Consider the following 23,153-nt stretch of genomic DNA (forward strand, 5'->3'; position numbering starts at 1 on the left):
TTGTAACATAGTTATGAACAGTAGTTACTGGAAATATGCAATAATGGTTCATTTTAATTCATTAACTAGTCCATTTGGGGCAGGTAGGTAAGAAGAAAGGAAATAGGAAAAGGTACCTTTCCTTTCCATGAATTCTTCCCAAGATTTTAAACAGTCACTGGCAATTTTGGATGCCTCTGTTTTTGGACACCTAATTTGAGTCACCTTAAAGGGGTCTGTTTTTGAGTGTAGATGAGCAGTACTTTCTGAAAAACAGACCCCTTTAAAATGACTCTCAGTTGGGCACCCCAGTATTAAAGCACCCAGTCACGAATCACTTTTTTAAAATTTTGACCTAAATATCTACAAAAATATGTTTTTATAGGTGACTTTTTTAAAAATTCCCCAAACACAAATTTAGTGAACTTTTCTTGAGGACAAAACATGTTCAGGCTGGCACTTTAGATTGCCAATTTTCCATCCAGCTTTAAATCCCTTAGAGAGCATCATGTGTAGTAGTAATTGTAACACTGTTAAATTATATAGTGGTGACCTGGCGTGGTATTATAACCAAGTATACAAGTCTTTTTAATCTCCAATAAATGTTATTTTGCCATCTGGATAGTGGAATGCAAGTTAAGAAAATAGCAGTATTGCTGCTAATGGAAAGTGTGTGACATTAATATTGGGAAATTGCAAATTAGACAAAAGAACTATTTTTGCATAGCAAGTGAAAAAACTAACTTAAATGAGCAGCTGTTCCATTACCTTTAGACCAGCAGCAAGGTACTGAACGAAAGATGCTGGAGCTATTATGTGATAACTTTATTGGTTTGATACTGGATCATAAAATGTTTTAACACATTGGAAACGAGACTGAATGTATTAAAGGCCTCTTCAGGATATCAAAATACAACTTTTTAGAATAAAACACATGAAACAGTACCAGTTTTACTTACTGCTTTTGAGTTATACAAGTATCGAAACTCAGTTCTCTTTTTCCTTCATTTACTTTTTAATGAGAATTGACAATATTATTGTTGACAGTGGGATACATATGGGGGGGGCGGGGGGGAATCTAGACTGAGCCAAATTCCAACAGTAACATAAATGGTGTGAATAACACAGGTGTACCTTAATCAGAAAATGTGTGTATGTGGCAATAAAATGTAATTTACACCTACCTATTCATCATTTTTAGTGACTGTACAAAATGAACTCAATTTAAGATGATTAGGTATTCTGTGGGAGTGAAATTCCAGATCTAGTATAAACAGGTATAATTTTTATTGGAAATCAATAAGTATTGTGCCCTTTTTCGCCAGGGCTGATGTTAGTCATGGAGTTTTGGGTTTGGTGCTTGGATTAAGGCCTTGACCCAGCAAAACAATTCGCATTGACTTTAGTGGAATTACTCACATACTTAGTTAAGTATGTGTTTAAATGTTTTGCAGGAGTGAGGCCTAATTTGGAGGAGGTGAGGCTGCTTTATTATTATACAATCTCTTGTTAGTCACTTTCTAGAACATTCATCTTCCTGATCCCTAGCTTGTAAATTGCACAGGTTTGGCATTCATTAGGAACACAAAATGGTTACAAGTTATACTACTTATTTTTGTTTTGTGACCAGTTTGCATCAGCATTTACATCACTAACTGCTGAATTTCAGGAAACTTGCACCAACTTACCTTTAAGCTTTATTTGGCTGAATTTGGCCTATCTTAGTTCAGAATTAGAAGCTGTTTGTGGACGTGAATGTTGACTTTCAACAGTTGTAGATTTCATGTTCAGAATAGCTACCCAAACTGTATCTTTTTATGTAATATTCAATATCTGGCATAATAAAACACATTAATCTAAGCCCCAATTATTTTTAATTGCATTTTCTGTCATTTAGTCCACCAACCAAATATCTTCTACAAGTATTTGGACGTTAGTGCCTCTTCATTTAAAATCTTTAAATCTGTGTGTGAAAGGCGATTTTAACTTTAGCTCTGCTTTTGTCATTTTTTACTTTTTTTAATTCACTTTTATATGATCATCCAGCAATTAAACAATGTTAATACTTTCAGATCCATGGAGGTTAATAATACACTAATGTTCCCATAAGGTTTATGTGTAATATAAATGTTTCCATCCATTCAGACTCGGAGAAAAGTCTTTTTTTCCCAAAAAGAAAAGGAGTACTTGTGGCACCTTAGAGACTAACCAATTTATTTGAGCATGAGCTTTCGTGAGCACGGAAGCTCATGCTCAAATAAATTGGTTAGTCTCTAAGGTGCCACAAGTACTCCTTTTCTTTTTGCGAATACAGACTAACACGGCTGTTACTCTGAAACCTATCTTTTTTTCCCCTCTCTCAAGTCCTAGGCACAGGTTTGGCTGATAAAATAAAATGTCAGTCTAACTTTCTTTCCTACTTTTCATATGCAGGCAGAGGGAGAAGACAGCCTTAAAAAGATGCAGCTAATGGAACTTGCAATTTTGAATGGCACCTACAGAGACGCCAACATCAAATCACGTAAGCATGACAAAATCCTAGGGGCCGGTAGGAGAGCAGTCGCCACAGGTTTTGTTTCCCAACCTTTCTCCTTTTGGCAAATGCACAGTTGCATATCTTTTGAAGAGACTGAGACAGTGTACTTAGCGCTGTTGCAAATTCAAGACATTTTGATTTTTTTTCTTTCAGTATGTCTGAATTGAAACATTTTTAAATAAGTTTTTATTTTTTAACTCTGCTCAAAGTTAAGCCCTAAAAGCAAGCTTTTTAGGCTGACTACACTTAAAATGCAACAGTGGCACAGATGTAGCAATTCAGTATAGACACGTACTACAGCGACAGGATCGGTTCTCCCATCGCTACAGATATTCCATCTCCCTGAGAGGTGGTAGATAGGTTCAAAGAAGAATTTTTCCGTCATCCAGGCACTGACTTCATTAGGGGTTAGGTTGGCTTAATGAAGTCTGTCAGAGAGGTGGATTTTTCAGACCCATGAGAGAGAGAGAGCTATATTGATGTGACTTTTCAGTGTAGACCAGCTCTTTTATATTTTATAAACTATAGAAGCTATGGTATTCCTCATAATTTAGTTTTTTATTTCTTGCCATATGTAAAAGAGGATAGATTCCTTTTCACCTTTTTTAGAGAGATTTAAGGGAATGTAACAGTTCAAGATAATGTGAATAACATTTTCTGTATTATATTCCTTCCTGTCATCTTGCTTGCATGTTTCCCCAATGTTATGTTTTTCCAGTGATTCATCAACTGATTTCACATGCAAGTTCACAGAGATCAGTGGTGTAATGAGCCCTTTTGTAACAATTCTTCTTCCATTAGATTGATTTGAGCATGCATGTATGTACAGTTTTATACTTTTAAGCTGAATGGCATGCACTTGGTTATCAGAGTACATACGACATGTGCCTGCTATTCTTTATGGTATAAACTCTTTTCTCCATGTTAGAACGTAAAAGCTTGTTAATGAAAATTCAAATTTTTAAAATCTTTCGCAGACCTTTATCCTCACTGATACAGGTGTCAAATGTAAGCAGTCATGTGAACCTTTTCACTAAGGGCATACTGATATTTGCAAAAATTGTCCTCTACGTGCACTTCTGTAACAGATTATAGTGAATGGTGGTTATGTGCAAAACAAACCAATGAGAGATGTAATACCAATTAGATTTGGCCACTTTAACATCTTCAGATGCCATCTGATAAAGGTAACCTGAAGAGAGAGAAGAACTGGATTTATGCCTTTTTTTTCTGCTTTTGGATTTTTTTAAAAAATCTTTAAAGGCTTGGGGTGGGAGAGGGACCTGCTTTTTTCTCTTCCTTAAAATCTGTCAGGAATGTCAAATCTTCCTTTACTGGAAGCCTGTCTTGAAAGACCCAGATTTTGTGGAGGTGAAAGTTTTCCATAATCAAAGGAGCAGAGTAGTTAATCTTTAACAAAAGAGCTTTTCTTCCTACTGCTTATTCTGGCATTTGAGTTAAATTTGTCTTAATAAAAACAAAGCACAGTTTTGAAAATTGTGACTAAAAAACCTGGCCCTGTCACTCAGGTTTCAGTCACTTGATATCTGTGGATTGTAGGCTTTTTCAAAACATAAACTTACACAGGTTTAACAAAGGTTGGTTAACACATGTGCACTGAAATAAGGCCTAGTCTACTCACAAAGGTTGTACTGATTTAACTATATAAAGGTATAATTAAAGCAATGTGACTCCCCAAGTTCTAGTCTAAACTTAAAACTTACTTCAGCATAGCTCTATTTATCAGATGTGGGGGAAAAAACACTCCTCACCCACACTGCTATGGGGACAAAACCCCATGTAGATGCAACTGTGTTGATGTAAGAGTGCTTCAATCAGCATAGCTAACGTTGTTCGGGGAGGCGTTGATCCTTCTGGCAGAAAAAGTTTCTGTTGTAGTACATTTTGTCGCACTAGAGGGCTATGCCAGCATACATTCATTCTGTAGTGTAGACATAGCCTTAGTGGGGTTGCAGTTTTACCGATGTGAAAGTGCTTATACCAATATGGATTATTTTCATTTGGGAAGGGAATAAGCTGTACTGATATAACTATGTTCACACTAGGAGTATATCTACACTGCCCACCTTACAGCACGGCCACGGTAGTGATGTGGGCAGTGTAGACACGCTTTATCGCCGGAGAAGAGCTCTCCTGACGATTAAAAAAATTAAAGATATAAATAAATAAATAACATGCGCCCGGCGATAAAATGCTGTCTTTACTGGCGCTTTTCAGTGCTAAAACTTTTCACACCCCTGAACGACAAAAGTTTTAGCACTGAAAGTGGCAGTCTTGGCACAGCCTAGGTTTTTACTGGTATAAGCTGGCAAAACAAAACAAAAAATCACACTCCCAACCAACATAGTTATACGTTGTGTAGACCAGGCCTAAATTGGATTCATTTCACACCTTGTATTATTTTGGTTTGAATTTTTTAATAAACCAGCCATTAAACCAGTTTAGTTAAACGGATGCAATCCCTTTTGGACACTCTTATATTGGTTTGAGTAGCTTATTTCATTTGAGCTTAAACCTGTTTCTCACTGACTTAAGGTAAACCAAAATAAGAATAAAAACGAGGACAGCTTATGCCCAAATAAATTTGTTAATCTCTAAAGTGCCGAAGAGACTCCTCGTTGTTTTTGCTGATACAGACTAACATGGCTATCGCTCTGAAACCTCTCAAAATAAGAATGCCCATGCAGCAGTTTAACTAGAGCTTGTTCAAATTTTCAGTTTTTTCATCAGAACAATTTCTAGCATTTTTTAATTTTGAATAGATATTTTGAAATGTAACAATTTTCAATTTTTCTTTTCATTTTGACTTATCAAAAGCCTGAAAATCCAGAAACAAAAATGGAAAACAGAAATTTTTCAGTTTCCAGAAAACAAAACAAAATTTAAGACTACATGAAATACAATTTTTATTTCATTTCAAAAACTTCCACAGAAAACCTGAAAATTTTCTGTCAAAAGAATTCTAAAGGGCATTTTTCCAGTGAATTTTTTTCCAGGAAAACTTTGGATTTTCCAACCAGCTATGGTTTAACTAAATCATTTTAAAAGCACTCTTTAAGTTAAACCATTGCAATTCTGCTTTTACACAAGCCCATAAAATCTAAGCTTGAGGGTTGACCCCACGAGAGTTAAAACCTGTCTACATTGGGTGCTAAAACATTTTAAACAGCATTTAATTAAAATGTGTTAGCTCCACTTTTTTTTTTAAGTACTTTTTTTCCCTAACCTACGCTTCCAGGAAACAGTGTCAAAAACCCATGAATTTTCTAATGTAAAATAGAGGTAGGGGGAAAAAACTTTATTCTTGAGAAAGTGGGGTGGGGGATATCACCTTTTGGACCTATTTCATTCATCACAAAGAATCAAAACGGGACACCCACAATTACTTGGTCACCTTTAACCCCAATGATCCTGGGGAGGGTTATGTATTTTGAAATAGAATTTTAATATAAACAAAAGTATTATGAAACCATTTTCCATTTTGTATGAAAACTCTGCATAACTGACTATCTGTGGATTCTATAGTTGCACTATATTTTACATTCCATGTATGATTACAAGAGTATTTTCCGTGTATCTCCTGCATGCATGTCAGTCTCATGCAGTCTTGAAAGCATAGGTAAAAGAAACATGATTTAAATTGAGCTTTTGTGCTATATAACCTGTTTTAGAAATCTGTTTTATAATGGCTTTCTTTATTTTGCATGTTCATACTTAATCACACTGAGAAATGGAAAGCTGTTTGCATTTGAATGGTGTGCTTTGGCACTGTGTGATCAGCGCATGTACTAATGATTTCCTTTTATTTTTCTTCTTTCCTACTTTTTTCCCCTTTTTTCCTATTCTTTTCACGTTTTGTACTGCTATCTCCATACTTTCTTCTAAATTTCTTTGCTTACTGTAGCAGCCCTTGCCTTTTCTCTTGCAGCGACAGCCCAGGCTCCAAGGATTATTACTGGGCCTGCGCCTGTTCTACCCCCAGCTGCCCTGCGTACTCCTACGCCAGCTGGCCCTACCATAATGCCTTTGATCAGACAGATACAGACCGCTGTCATGCCAAACGGAACTCCTCATCCAACTGCTGCAATAGTTCCTCCAGGACCTGAAGCTGGCTTAATTTACACACCCTATGAGTATCCCTATACACTGGCACCAGCGACATCAATTCTTGAGTATCCTATTGAACCTAGCGGCGTATTAGGTAAGTTTCTCTACTAAGATGATTAACTGAATTGTAGATCATTTTTCTTAGAATGTCTTATTGTGTCTTTTACTATTGTATGACTTGAAAAGCGTGAGTCAGTGGTTCATTGAAACTTTGTTTTTGAAAGAGAGCTCTGACCCAATTTTGTTTCATTTAAAGACTCATAAATTGCCCTGGAAAAAGTGCATTGAATAAGTGCAGCTCTATATTTGTTTTATATAGATTGCTAAATTCATATGTCTTTAAAAGATCAATATTTATTTTGGAGGATTTTTAATTTTTTTAAAACAAAATTCTGTGTTTATTTCAATCAATTTGTAATACATTTGTTTTTTGTAGTGCTATCAAATGAAAACCTCTTTTAGACCAGAATAAAAGCAAATAGAAATTGAAAAACATAGTTAATATAAATATTTTATACTGTCCCCAATGGAAAACTTGAATGTATTTTCCTAAATTGTAAATAAATTTACAATAATATTTAAAGGGGATCATTTTTAATTTTGCACAATATTTTGTGGTATCAAACAAGTCTTGGAAAAAACTAAAAATATAGTTTCAGTTGCTAGATCTGATAAATTAATCCAGTGGCAAGAACCTATGAATCTGTCTTTAAGCAGAAAACAAAATAATAGTTTCCGTAAATCAACTTAGTTCTTTTAAGATGTGACTGGAGAACAGTGCAATTAGAAACATTACTGACTCCTTTTTATAGAGTTGACTGAAATGCTAATCATATCTGGTATTTCAGTCCATTGACTTGCTAGATCAAGGCTAGAATACATCTGCTGTTTATAATGCAGTTAACCAGTCAATATAAAACAAACTGTTTCAATGCCATTTCTCTTCTCTCTACTCCCTCCAGAATTTAAATAATCTTTCCTCTCTGGTTCTTTTACTGAATTGTATATGACCTTGGTGCTGCATGATTTTGTTGTAACTTATAAGACTTTGATTTTTAAAGTTTGTTCAGCAGAAGTTATTGATTTACACAAATTCTAAAAGTCTCTAATGAACGTTGGACACTAAGATTCTAAGTCAATATCTTGTTGAAAGAAACACAAAAAGCCAATGCTCAATGAAGTGAATACTAGTAGATGCTCTGTGTATGTGTGTATGCATGTGTGTTTACATGTCCTTTCGGCATTGTAGATAGGAAAATGTACTTTTTTTTGTATTTAGTCATTTATTTTCTATTTTAGCACTAGTCATTTTTTAAAAAACATGTAATTGGTCAAAAGAATGCAGTCAAGAATAGCTTATTTCTATTGCGTAATCTCTGAAGTAGCCAAAAAATGATGATAAATAAATTAGTAACCGTGTAACTTTATACCTTTTTGGTAATCTTTTCCATTTTATTAATAATCTCTCCTGCAACTCTGTGCATGTTATTTTTTCCACCTATGAATCCTCTGTGCTGGCACTTACAGGGTCTATTGAGGTAGTTTCACTGGGGTAGGTATCATTGTAGCCACCGACTAAGTCCAGTAACAAATCTCTCTGTCTGATGTAGTTGAGCAGTAAAGAAATAATGATGCAATGTGTCACTGAATGGTAATAATTTGATACAATACAGAGAGTTTTTATGAATTTCAGGCAAGGTTTTTATATAACAAGAATGGGGAAGGGGAAAATAACTACCAAAAAAAAAAAATGTGAAAAATGTGCATGTATCAGAATCCTTCCTGCATAGTCAGTGTTGCTTAGAGCACAAAAAAATAATGTACAGTAGGGCTGTCTAAGCAAATGCCCTTTTGGCTGACAACTGAGAATGAGTTTTCACTAAAGAACTTCAATTATAATACAAAGTAACCTGGGCAATCTAGAATTACTGATTCTAATATGTGCTCTATCATTTGAGCAATGAAATTGAAAGTAACTTGTGCGTTGCTGACAGAACTGATATATTTAAAATGGTTCGTTGTTGAGTTTTAACTTCTAATATATATGTTATATATATATATTTTGCCCATTTGTATGGTGAACGATTTAGGAATATTAAAGCAATTCCCTTAAAAATTACAAATGGTGGGTGGTGGTGGTTGTTATGGGAAAGTCGGTATCAGTGTCAAATCTTAGTTGGCAACTAATTTTTAATTCCCTTCCTTTTATCTGTAGGTATGGCTTTCCCAACGAAAGGCTAAGAATTCAAGAACGGTCTTAACTGAACCCTCATCAGATCTGAATTTAACAAATGCTTAGTTTCAGCAGTCTTGAAAAAAAGTAGCCTAGCAGTCAGTGACTTACTTGCACTTTTTTTGCACATAGATATAAAATAAAATAGTGCTATTAATTTGGTTTAGTCTCTATTACAGAGTAGCTGTAATTTATGAGTGTATAGTAGTATACTGACTGCTAAGTGTTCTATTCTGTGTGCTTTACTAATCACCTAATTCATTGCAGTTCATACTTTATTGACTTAAAGTTTAAAACTACATCTGTAGGCATGAAGAATTGCTTTAAAACTTTTTTTAATGATAGAAACTGGAAGTGGTCTTAAGGGTAGCAAATAATTGTCAGTATTAAAGATGGCATTATTTAAAGTAGTGCTGCTGCAAGAAAGGCACTTCAGTGAATATGGGACTAGTAAAGCTTAAATGTTCTTGGATCTAATTAGATTTCGTGAAATACTGTAATGTTGGGATTGAAAATGAGTGGATTAAACAGGTTAAGGCCAGGATGTTTGAAATAAATGCAATATTAATCTGCACAGATATACTTCATATATTAAAGTTAAGATTTGAAACTACTGTGCCTTAACTTGTTGCTTTCTTAAAATGAATTTTGTAGTAAATGATCACTTAAATCCATTTTGCTAAACCTGCTGTTAATGTTTATCTTTGAATGTTTTCTAACTTTGTCTTGGTAATTGCAATTTAACTAGGTGCGGTGGCTACTAAAGTTCGAAGGCACGATATGCGTGTCCATCCTTACCAAAGGATTGTGACCGCAGACCGAGGTTAGTTTAGTTCTGCAGTTCTTTTTTATAAGAAATGCTTTGAGTGTACATGAAATTTGCAACACCACAGCTGGTTAACCAAATACCATATTTTGACCCATTCATTAATATTTTTTTCTCAAAAATCTAAATAGTGACTATTTTAGAGCTTCGGAAACGCTTGCAATTTTAAAGACATTGTGTAAACTTCTTTAGCTTTCCCATCTATTAAAATATATAAATCATGTGATATGTTTAAAATGCTATAACTGATTTCCTTTATAAGAACTATATAAGATTCAGCTTTATCAGGAAATAAGAGTTTAGTGCTACATTAATTAATTGATTTTCCCGTCAAACTTGCTCTTTTAATTGGTGTGGAAATATCAGATTGGTGTTGCAAAAATAAAATGAATGGATGGGTGCTTAATGAGAAGGAAGTAAAGAAATAAATGCCCCCTGTCTGGAGAAAACTGAAGATTTAGATTCCTTTTTTCTAATAAACTATTTGAGCCACTGTACTGTATAACTCTAAAGAAGATTCATGTTCTCAGATATCTAACTTAATTCAACAAAATAAGGACTGTGAAGATAATACTTCAAAAGTTTGTTGGGTTTGAGTCAGTAAAGGCAATATTCTTTTATGTTCTTTTGCCAAAATGGATTTCTTGGTATTTGTCATTTGCTGCTAAAATACATTGTCTGAAGAAGAAGCAACTTTTGAAGTCCTGTTGGTGAGATGACATCCAGTATTTGGACATCTCTCTTAACTAACCAATGAATGGAAAATAAATCTTCATTTTTCTCCAGTTCATCAAATGTAACTTACCATCTGTGTATGCCCTTGGACCCTTGAATGAATTACTTAAGCTTATTAAGAAAAGAGATGTTTTCGGTTTATTGACATTGGACTGTTGACTAGGAAGCAGTGCAGGTTGAGCACTGGAACACCCACCTCTTATCCCAGCTCTGCCACTGACTCCCTGTGTGAGTCACTTAACCTTTCTGTGTATGTTTTCCCATCTATAAAATAAGGATGATGATTAATCCCCACAACACCCCATGAGGTAGGGAATTATGTTTGTACAATGCTTTTGAAGATGCAAAGTGTTTTGAAATTGCTCAGTGTTGTTATTCTAAGGACCTATTCTCAGCAAAATAGGATATCCACAGGTTTCCTTGATTTGATATACTTAAGGCCAAATTCAGGTGACAGGCATGTCTACTCCTAATAGAGAATTTAGCCTACACTCCACCTCTCTCATTCTGTTGATTCGTTAAGATCTGTGACAGATTACCATATATAAGGAGGACACCATGGACACCAATATCAGAGAAAGGGGCTCTCTAAGTTATTTATTATATTTTTTGTAGTGCCTTTACCTTTTAATGCTTTATAAAAGGCAGAAGCTGATATATAAAAACTATACAGTTATCTGAAAAATTGCTTCTCCCCTTATATCCCATCACAGTGGTTATAGTCTGCTAGGTGGTGGTTGTTCGTTGAAAGATGGGCAGCAGGGCATTTCTATACAAGGCCCATGTCTCTAGAATCTGCTCCTACTGATGGTCTCTCAGAGTCCAGATTTGGTGTCCTTCATGCCACAGTTGAAAAGCTTATTTGTTTAGGCAGATATTTCCCTGGAACAGCTGGTGACCAAATCATTGTAACAGGGCATGGAGTTTTTTTAATCTATTGGTTACTTTATTTTAATTGACCAATGTAGTATTTACTAATTTTGTTGTTTTTAATTCGTGTCAGCTGTTCAGCTGCCTTGGCAATGGTTGCAACTATAAATCATTGAACTGAAAATAATAAATATTGGAATCACCTCACCTTCTACTGAAACACAGCCACTTCTTTGATGGTAAATTGTCCATATGTATAGCTCTTCAAAGTTAATTTGTATGTTTTAAAAAAGAATACACAGAGCTATTTTCTCATGGAGACCATACATGGTTCTGTGACCTGTATATTTTTTTATATTAAAACTATGCTGATAATTTCTGATGAATAGAGTTCTTAATTACCCTTAGCAACTTACATTACAAACCATAAGTTGCGCAAAGATATTTTTAAAGACTGTACTTCATTTTATTTCAAATTTTAAAAAGCAGACTCAGTGCACACTCTTTGAAGATTTAGAAGAGGGGTAGGTTTTGGAAAGAATACCTTTTGGCATACTACAAATATTTTACATAGAGGAGGTTAATGCAAGTTTTAAAAATTTGCTGTAAAATTAAAATACCAGAAATTGATCAACACTTGCCATGTGCACCTTCTGTGCAATTCATGACACACATTTTGATTAATTTGCCATCATTGGTATTTAAAAAACAATGTCAGCAAACCGAAATAGTAATTTTTTCAACATGAAAGCATTTTAAACAGTTGTTAAATATCACTAAAATAAGTATGCATTCATTGGGTCTAAGATTACAAAAGACTTTTAAACTGGTTCTCATATTATATAGTACTACTGTATTCGCTCTTTGAGTATGTTTTTCGTTTTTTACATAGTTTTTTAGATATAAGCACTGCATTTAAAACAAGAGCCCCCAAACATGTAAATGTGTTATTCTTATAACCAAGCATTTAGAATTGGTGAAGGGTTGACAAGTATAGTTAATTTCTACTAAGAATAAGATCCCGCTCTATAAATAATCCAAAACTGAATTTGATTCATATAATAGAGAGACTGACTGATTTAATTGTAATAAACTGTAAATGGTGTTGCACAGTTGACAAACCTGTGTGTACTGTAGAAGGCCAGGGACTTGGCAGAGGATGTATCACAGGTGTTCTGGTATCTTAAAAAGGTAGCTTACGTTGATTATATACTCCACAAGAAATGTTAATCCTGATAATTTTTCTGAATGTTTTTATCAAAACCAACTGTCACATAATTTATATATAAAATTTTAATACCATTTTAATCAAAATTGCAATCAGTATCAAAAATGCTTTAAGATTCTGTGTTTTTTTTCGTATACCTGTAAAGTGGTGAGATGGTGCCACATTAAATATTTATTTTTTTTTTTGCTTATATTTGCAACAGCAGTTTTAATTTAAACAAAATCCCACTTAGCAGAATTTTGAAGAAGTTCAGGGAACATGTGGTCTCATTTAAGTTACAGTAGTAATTTTTTAGTGTTTATAAACTGTATCCTAAATGATAGGCCATAGAAACCATTTTTATTATGTGAAGGTAAATCAACCCATGATACAGATCATTAAAAATATGCTATCTGTGAACATTACACCTACTGGATTTCATTTTATGAAATGGCACAAATCTGACTTTGCACTGAATACCTTTCTCACTTTCATCTCCTCTGCCTTAGTCAGAATGGCAACAGTACAAAAACTCTATCAAACCTCAGAATTTATTAGATATGATTAAGCTGTTGAACAAGTCTTAAAAATTGTACTACTGTTAAGTGGACCAAGTTTGGTGAAGGAGAATGTGAGAGAGAATGATTAAAGAAGGAACAGCTCAAGAACATTGGGAATGATAACTTTCCACTTGAGAACTTTTTTATGTTTTACTGTAATTTTTTGTTTTTGTTTGTGTTTTTTTTGTTTGTTTTTTGCAAAAGAAAATAGTATTTACAGGTGGCTTCTTTTAAAATATAAAAATATAAAGCAGGAATGTATATGAAATGTCAGATTTTATTGTATTTGCAGAGTATTAGCTTTGAAAATGAATAAAGAAAGCTGTCTGTAGTTTTAAAATGCCTTATTAGTATCAATTAGATACTTTCTCTATTTTTTGATGTACTTAGAGCTTTTGAAGTATAGAATTTAAAATGGCAAGACTTTTACAGTGTTTACATGCAAGTGCATTTTAAAAGCGTCCTATGTGTAAAATAGTATTTTCAACAGGAAAATGCTGGCTAAAGTAATAGGCTTAGCCTTTACCTGGTTTCCATGATGATGCCTACACTGCTAGACTACAGTTTAGTATTGCTTTGTATCATGAGGCCAAGAAATTCCGTGTTGTTTGTAAATAGAATAATTGAAAAGCAATAAAAATTTTATTGAACAAAAGAAACCTTGTTTGGCCCATAGTTTATGTTAACCCAAATTGTTTATGAAAATTCAGATTCCTTAGATTCATTTCTTTTAACAAACAGTTATTAATAATCACATCCATCATTAATAGTTGCTTTAATGCTTGCACCTGGGGAAATACTAATGCTTAATAGCAGTCAGATACTGATTCTTTGCGCTGACTGTTGTTTCAAAATTCTTTTACCAAGTTCAAAAAACTGTTCATTGTTTTTGTTTTCCAGTTTCCTTCATCGACTGCTACTAACCATTAGTTGTTAGTTGTATTTTATTTCTATTTTTTCCTGTTAACCAGTTTTGTGGGAGTGGGCTTCTCCTTCACATGTTCAAATCATGATACAAGGCTGTCATGATTTTATTGCATTCTGTAGATGGTGTCAATCAGTGCGTCAGAATTAAACATGCTTGTTTTTTTATTAGTTGTGATTAGTTTTCATGTTGTCATTAAGCCGTCACTAGCTGAAACTAATCTCTTCTCTATCTTTTCTTTCTCTTTTTTGTTTTTTTTATTTTGATTTTTTGTTTTTGTTTTGTTTCTAACCACCCAGCCGCCACCGGCAACTAACCTATGACCTTCTGACCTCTGAACTCTTCACCCAATGATGACCTGACCATGCCTGCCTGCTGATCAGTTAACTGGTAATCGCCTTTGCTTGCCTGTCTTCAGTGCAGCGAGCTGAGGCACTTGTCCGTTCGTCTTACCATCTAACAAAAAAGACAAAGAAATTGTTGTCCTCCAACTCAGCTTTTTTTTCCTGTTTGGGTGAAAGTGGTTCTAGAACCTGCACTGAATAGTAGTAAAGCAATAAGGTCCAATTCATCCCTCAGCACTGATCATCCTTTAGTGTCCCACCCTAAACGAACGGTAAGAAGGCCTCACTTAAGTGATGGAGACAGATGTCCCTTAACTACCCGATGACAGAGGCAGTTACTGTGAGCGACTTCTAGGAATCTTTTTCTTCTATAATGAAGTCAAAGCTCTCTTTGAATGTACTGTGTGATGATGCATCATGCATGAACCTTTGGTCAGGGATGTCATTGGTGAAGGGAGTCCAAAAAGTATTCAAAATTTGACTTGCTGTTTAGTCACTCACTACCAGTGCCCTCAAAGGGCAAAAGTTGCAGCCTTTTTCTATTGCCTGCCAAATTGGATGTTTTGAAAGAACGTGTGCCATGAAAGATAGATTTCAATGAATTTTCAGAACTATGTTAATACAAAGAACAAAACAGCAACACTATGACAGCAAAATCTGAGTTAAGATTACTTTAACCGTATTTAAACTTTCTTAAAAGATTACATGAGAACAAGGTACATGCATTATGTGTCACGTTACTGGGCAAACTGTTCAAATATTTTTTTTAAACCTCCCTGTATAGAAAAATTTCATTAAGGATGTAAAAGCCATGCTTGCCTATTTGCTGTATACATGTAATGAAATTGTAGATAAAGTGTAGTCCATTGAAACAAAATGAACAAAAAAGTAGATACTTTTACTATACAAGGGTGCTGGTGCAGAAAAAATATATTTTTGGAAATGTAGCATTTTATACTTTCAAGTGTTATTAAAAAAGAAAAAAAGAACAAAGAAACAACCCTTTATTTCATTAAATGATTTTTTCTGGTGGTTGTCAAGAAACAAAAGACCAAAAGAGCCTTTTTGTCTTTCTTTTTTATTTTTTAAGTATTGGAATAAGTCTAAAGAAAAGAAAGTGCCTTATTTTCTTCATGGTCATTTAGTCAAATGTCTCGTATAATCAGCTCCTCCCTCAGACAACAAGTTAATGCATGCCACTTAGTCGCCCAGTATGTGAAAAGAAGCTGGGAAAGGAAGACAAATGAGTTGACCGTTTGAAATACCTGATTTTTGCCATATTAGCATGATGCAACTTTGCCAAATCTTATAATGTGAAATGTTGGATGATTTTTCTATCAAATGCTGGCCCCCATTAGTTTTGCAACATTTTCACCATCTCAAACCATAGTTAACACACATTTTGTTTCATGTACTTGCTCAACCAAAGGGTTCTGACTCATTCTAAATCAGAGCATTAGCTGACAAATGTTTATAAGGCAGCAAGTGCTCCTTTTTGTTCAGGGGATGGCGTGGAGTTGTCTTGATTTCAAATATTGACAAGTATATCAGACCTTATACTTGTCCACAGAAAAAAGTTTGATGGATAATGAAGTTGAACATGTTTAACTTTTTTTAAGTCTGACCTAAGCATGTCACAGTATTTTGTAAGCAGCTCCCACGGTGTCAAATAGTATATAAGATATTCATTTCTCATCAGCCCCTGCTTGATTAATATTGATTGTTTGTTGCTTTTTATTCAAAAGAAGAGCAGGAAAGACTCATTAACTATTTTTTTAAAAATTCATCTATAGTTCAGTATTATCTTCAAGCGCCACATGAAATTAATCTAGCTAGACCAGCATAACAGCTGAGAAGCTTTTTTGAAAGTGTTGAATTCTGAAAATATTGAGCAAGTATCAGTTTGCTAATGGCTCAGTATTAGACTTGGCAAATATCAGGTGATAATTTATTTTCCCTCTTGTCAACTTATTCTCCTCCTGCAAACCTTCATAGCTTCCAAATCAAAGGTCAATAGTAAGCTAAGAAAGAGGGTTTATGGTTTAAGCACCTGTATGGTGACCTCATCTAACATCTTGTCTCACCTGGAAACAATTATCAGTTTATTTACTATGCAATAGACATTCATCCTTTTGTATTCAGCTAGCTTTTGTTTATCGTGCCACCAGCTTTGTCTTCCTGTTACACATACAGTTGTTTTGACTTAATTTACAGTATATATGCTGTGCCATTTTGATTTGTTTGTTTGGTTGAATAAACCTGCGACACTCAAACATTTGAAAAGAGATTTGCTAAAACAATACCAGTATTTGATCCAGATTTCATCTCAACTATGATAAACCTGGACATTTTAGATGTTTATCAAATGGGGGAAAGTTAAGTGTATGAAATAGAAGTGTGACATGTAATAGTAATGTTTGCTCTGAATGAACAAACTTTTGAAAACATAGTTGACAAAATTTTGGATCAACTTAAAAAAAAAAAGCATGACTTTTGAAATCTCTGAATGCCTTGGTTCTCAGTATTATAATTCTTTATTGAATTTTTCTTTATTAAAATATGTAGTTTTAAGACTTCTTTCTGACAGTATTATGTAATTTTTTTAGAGTGGGTAGATGGGAGTGTCGCTTGTATGTAACAGTACAGATGACATGTATTTGTCTATTCTTTATTATCTTAGTATTTTCATGCTGTGTATGTATCATAACCAACCTATTGCCTATGAGAAACATGTAAGATAATGTATTTACAGCCATTGTTACAAGTTTATAATGTATTTTTCTATCTTGTTTTATATGTATGTTATATAAAACATTCAATTTTTTTCCTGATTGAGAAAAAAAGGATACAAAAATGCAAAACCCACAATTTTGATAACTGAAAATTGCCAATTGTTTTGCAGTACTTTATTATATTGGGAGTGTTGTCTTTCTTGGGCTTTTAGTTAGCTACTGGATGAATACATTAGACATATTTGGGTTTTAGTTGGGTTTTTACATAGCTTGCATTTTAATTCTTTGGTTCTTTGCTGTTTCTATTAACCCATAGCATTATTTTAATAAATGTTATAATATCAACCTACTAACTCTGGACTATGTCTGTTTATTAACCATTACGTGTTTAATTAAAATAAAACAAACAAAGACAGAAGAATGTAAAGTCTTGAGTTACTGGACTAACCCTGAAAAACGTGACCACAGATAACACATGACTTGTATTTATGTTGTTTGTCGGCTGACATTCTGCACACTACTATTAAATTGGCTTTTGGTCATTCTGGCCTTTACCTTGGGGGTAGGTAGAATAGAGATGGGAACAAAGTAGTATTATTTGAAGCATTCTTCTTGTAGTCTTGCCACTTGCCTTTTAGCATCTGCATTACTAATTCCACACGTTACTTTTTCTTTCTCTAAAATAATCACTGTCAGCTCACAGCAAAAGAGCAAAGATGCCAGTATATTGGTAAATCATGTGATGGTATACCCAGAGAAACCAGTTTGATTCTTCGTTGAACCATTTTGACGTCACAGTAAATCTCATTGAAATTTGCCATTCGTTACTTAAAGCACCTGATTCGGTGTCACACATCTTGTGACTCTCTTCTATTTTGTATAAGCACACATTACTACTGGACTATATTGATTGTGTATATGAAGCAAGGAACCGATTTTTTTCCTCCGGCGTCACAAAGATTTTCTTTCAGATTGCTTTATTTCCTATTTGACATACTCTTTATGTAACTTTTTTTGTACTTCTGTAGTCTGTCATTATCACCTCGCTCAGGGGAGTACAACTTCTGAAAAGCCAAAGATCAAGCTGGATCATTTCCTAATGACTACAGAAAGTACAAAATACTAAACCTGTTGTACTAGATTACTGAGAAATAGCCATTTCAAATACCAGAGCTCTTTACCTGTGATCTCGATCCCTGTGGATGATCGTAGCAACACGAATGCAGAGAATTAAATGGTGAAAACACAGTAGTAAATAAGTGTTGTTTCTGAGCTTTTATACAAATGACTTTTACAGAGGAAACTTCATATTAAAATTTTCTACTATTTAAAGTCTTGTTTGTAGCTGGTTAGGTCTCCCAGATTTGTGATCTTAAATATACAATAATTGCCAGCTGTTGCCTTGGGAGACCCTTGATGCACATCACTTATTTCTCTGATATAGAGAGTTTACATTTCTGTGAACTAACAATCTACTTGCCTGGGAATAAAAATTCAGATGAGGAATCAGCATCTGTTCAAAACTGAGGGGGGGGGGGGGTTCCATTCGTTATAAGTTTTAATTTACATCTCTCAGAATCCTTGTAATAAAGTTTTTATTTTAAAAAGTGAAAAGTTCTCACAATTTTTTAAGAAGTTGGTTTTAATTTTATGTAGAAAAATTGGACGTAGCACTACTTAATCAGTAGTGTGTGCATTAATTTGCTGGGCATGTTGATATACAACTAGATTTTTTTTAATACCCATTTAAACATCTAGTTTAACTTACAGAACTGTACAGATGCAAATAGAGAAAATTGATACATCTAGAACAAGTTACACGTGTACCAAAAAAAGTACTTTTGGGGGCCATTGACTGCTTATTCTATGAATGCATTGCTATCCAAAAATTCAATGAGACGGGGGGGGGGGGGGGGGGGGACTCATAGTGGATAAAATCAAAAACTTATGATTCAAATAATGTGACATCACATCTGTGAATTTAGAGTTATATTGAAAATGCTCAAAATGTTTGAGACAGGACAAGTGTTTAAACTTCGAGAAGTCTACAAATTTTATTCAAACTTCCTGGGTGCGACTAGACTGGTTACAATTTTATGATAGCAAAATATCTTTGTTCCAGGGGCAACTAGTTGGATGTTTGTGATACATCTTCATGATCTTTTATTATCTATGAACTACTGTCATAGTTTGCCCACCGTGGGCATTTTCATCTCATTCTCAATTATACATAGTAATGAACATTTGCCCAGAAGAGAACTGGGGTTTTGGGTTTGGTTTTTTAAACTGAAGGAAAACAATAAGCCTTAAAAGCAAAATAACTCTTTTTACACAAATTAATGTGACTATTGAACATAAGTGCCGGTCTCGATGTACATAGCTAAGTGCTTAACTAAAAATATTGTCAACTATAAAAAGGCAGCAATTTAAGATGAATTTCTGGGCCTTGAGCTTGATAACTTCAGTGTTGCTGTACTGTTAAAGTTTTTTGTGTGTTTAATTCTGGAGGAGCAAAATGTCTTTCAGATTTTAAAAAAGGCATGTATTGAAGCAAAGCTACAGCACCAGTTCCTTCCAGCAAAATGGAGTCAATCTAAATAAGTATATTTGTATTTACATTTAATTTACATTTTTATGCAAATGTAAACAGAAGTACAAGAAAACCCTTTTAAATAAATACTGGATGAAGCAATATACTTTTAAAAAACAACACTTCAGAAAATCGGCCTCTTGGAGAATAATCTTACTGTGCATCAGACCAAAATATGTTTCATAGAGAGTCCCCACACTTAAAGTATCTTTTGTGCAGATATTTAACCAGTTTTAGATTACTAATCACTATTTACTAATATACTATTTGAACAGATCTTTTAACAAGTTAATGTGTAAAAATCCACTTATACATAATATAACAAGCTAAAATTGCTTCATTTCCAAATCACACCCTTTAATCTATGGGGACCACTGGAAAGTTTTCTGCACTGCAAAATGCTGTAGGAAATGCACACTAAGGTATGTTGCTATCGAATAAAAAAGAATGCAGAAAAATACAGCTGTATGAAACTTTCTTATGTATCTGGATAATTAACGGGCACTCTAAATGGCACATTACACAACGAAGTCCTTGTCACGCTTTTTACAAACATTCCTGAGGTGCAAGTGTGTAATTTTATTTGGAATGCCTAGTTTATTTGTAATAATCTTTGATATAGAGATATGTTTTGTGAAATAATATATTAATGGTATACTGTTTTTCAATTAAGCATATGAACCATTACACTGACGTGGTAATCAATGTTGAATCAAACTGGTTAACAAAAGCACATTGGTCTCCTTCCTGTGTGCCTGCTCACTGATTGCAGGTGGTATAGTTCCACATTGGAGGTGGGTCTCATGTGCAGCAGATGGTTACTTGCTGTATTAGCTTCTTGGTGCCAGCAGTTTGGGTGTCCATGGTTGACAACAGACTGCATTGGGAGAAATTTGACTCCCAGGGCGAAAATTAAGTTGCATCTAAAAAACTATTAGAGAAGAGTGAATAGAATATATATCCTTTCTGACTTGTATTGTGGCAGTTTGTGTGAAACATTTACGGTTTTGTTTGTACAAAATAATGTATTTTGAGGGGGAAAATAGACATTGCCAAAACACATGTAAATAAAAACACCAAGTATGACTGTACATGATGATGTGCAATAAAATAACTGGAAAAAGTGCATGTACTTTATCCTCAAAAGCCAATTGGAAGCTACCGATGCTGCAACTATAGTTTTATTTTCTGAAAAGTCACATTTTATTCTGTATCTAAACAGCAGAATAAAGAATCTACATTTTTCACACTTCACTGTTCATTAATGCTGTTAACAATGTTATGAGAGAGGTTGCTTTTTGAAGTGATTTAAAATTTTGTTATGATCCGACTACCTGGATATCACCTTTTACTGAAGAATTGCTGTTGTATTGCTTTGGTTACAATTAGAGACGAGAAAAAGTTAATGAGTACAAATTCACGCATACAGTATACATCTGCATTTGGATTTGCAAGCACACTAAAATTGAGCAACTTGGATTCTACCAAATTCTGAAAACATTATAGTTGCTTGAATATTATAATTACCAGACTGTTAGTCAACATAAAAGGATACAGACCACTATTGTTTCAACTCAAGCCACTATAAAGTTCTAGCTCTTTACAATGGCCACATACACGTAAAGGAATGGTTTATCACTCTGGCATCCGCAAAGTGGATTTCTCACCAAAAAATGGTCTCTATCTTAATATTTTTCACTGAATACATTTATGCAATTATCTCTGGATTTCGTATGAAGTAATTTGAGTACTGTGTAAAATATGTACAATTGTGTAAAGGAAAAGCTGGTTCAGCACAACACACAGGATTTGTCTACACTTAAAATGCTACAGCAGCACAGCTGCACCACGCTGCTGCGCATCTGTCATGCTTCAATGTAGACACTACCTATGCCAACAGGGAGGGGTTCTCGCATCTGTGCAGGTAATCCACCTCCAAGAGAGGTGGTAGCTAGGTCCAGAGAAGAATTCTTCTATTGACCTAGCCGTGTCTACAGTGTGAGGATTAGGGCAGCTCAACTAGTCCATTCGGGTGTAGATATTTCACACTCCTGAAGGATGTAATTAACTTTCTAGGGTAGACCAGGTCACAATGGGTGAAATTCTGTGCTGTCTCCCCCAAGAGGAGCAGCATGAACTCACAGCCAAGACAAGACATGGGGAGGACAAAGGTGCCCCCTCTGTGACCTGTGGATCCCAGGCTGTTCCATGATCTGGAAAAGCCTGCCATAACTAAGACAGACCTGGGGTCATATCTTAATTATTGCAATCTCCCCATGCTATCTGGAATCCCTGCAATGCTGCAGCCTTGCCCCCTACCCTAAGCCTGTGAGGCAGCTTTGTGGCTGTCGTCTTTAGCTCCTGCACAGAAGGAGTCCATTAACAAAATCCATCATGGGGGGGGGGAGGGTAGAGGGTCATGTTTGTGCTATGGATGCGGTAAAAAAAATACTTATAATACCAGCATTCTGTTGTTTTAGGCTGTCCAATAAAATTAGACATGGAAGCTGATGAGTGGAAAGTTACAACCAATACATTTTATTGTACTGCACTAGGAACAGTCCTGTACCATTAAACCTCTGTCTCCTTCATTAGTGTTTCAGTACCTATGCAGGGTCCTAAACATTCATTTTCTAGAGTACTCCCGAGTACTTTACTAAAAGAGTAAAGCTATTGTAACTATATTGTGGGCAAAAATAATACTTGATCATTTTCTGTATGAAAATAAAGTGAAGCATAATGCTCCCCCTGCTCAGTAATCATCACTGCTCACCCTTCACTTTTTGCTGCTCTGGGCTACCAGAATGAAGCACAAAGAACCGTTGTCCGTTGCCTTCTCTACATCTGCACCATGAGCTCAAATAGTCAAAGTATCTGTGCTGCTGTTCTCTATTAAGATGACTCCTCAGTATGACCAACCACAGCAGCCTAAAACTCATGAGTGCGTGTCCCCCGTCCCCCCACCGCCCATCATGCAGTTTCATTAAAAATCATGGTATTTTTAAAAAAATATAGTTTGTGTTCTTTTTATTTGCTTTTCTTTATCAGTAAGTTAAGGCCCCTTTTTTTAAAAAAAAATGCAGATAGAAAGCTGAACGAACACCTAACACAAGAACCAAGGGTCACCCAGTGAAATTAACAAGCAGCAGGTTTAAAACAAACGTAAGGAAGTATTTCTTCACACAACACACAGTCAATCTGTGGAACTCATTGCCAGGGGTGGTTGTGAAGGCCAACAGTACAACTGACTTGAAAAAACTTGATAAGTTCATGGAGGATAGGTCCATCAACTGCTAATGGCCAAGATGGTCAGGAATGCAAATCCTGACTCTGTGTGTCCTGAAACCTCTAGACTCCTAGAAGCTGGATAATGGGATGAATCACTCTAATTGCCCTGTTCTGGTTATTTCTTCTGAAGTATTTTGCACCAGCTACTGTCGGAGAGAGGGTACAGGGCTGGATGAACCATTGGTGTGACCAGGTATGGC

The 23,153-nt window shown here is 34.8% G+C and overlaps 1 protein-coding gene across 9 annotated transcripts in view; it reads left to right on the plus strand.

The window, feature by feature from the left end:
- QKI (QKI, KH domain containing RNA binding) overlaps nt 1-17,428 on the plus strand; it is a 321,434-nt gene extending 304,006 nt beyond the window's left edge. For 3 of the 9 annotated variants that reach the window (XM_084625162.1, XM_084625165.1, XM_084625169.1), the window contains 4 exons: nt 2,413-2,500; nt 6,441-6,737; nt 9,625-9,699; nt 14,299-17,428. In XM_084625162.1, coding sequence (XP_084481288.1) covers nt 2,413-2,500; nt 6,441-6,737; nt 9,625-9,699; nt 14,299-14,315 — 477 coding nt within the window. In that variant the 3' untranslated portion in view covers nt 14,316-17,428. The other 6 variants (XM_084625164.1, XM_084625167.1, XM_084625170.1 and 3 more) reach the window with 4 other exon arrangements.
- The last annotated feature ends 5,725 nt before the right edge of the window (nt 17,429-23,153 follow it).

Source organism: Lepidochelys olivacea, assembly GCF_965140295.1.
Source record: "Lepidochelys olivacea isolate rLepOli2 genome assembly, chromosome: 3".
In the NCBI taxonomy this organism is placed as follows: domain Eukaryota; kingdom Metazoa; phylum Chordata; order Testudines; family Cheloniidae; genus Lepidochelys; species Lepidochelys olivacea.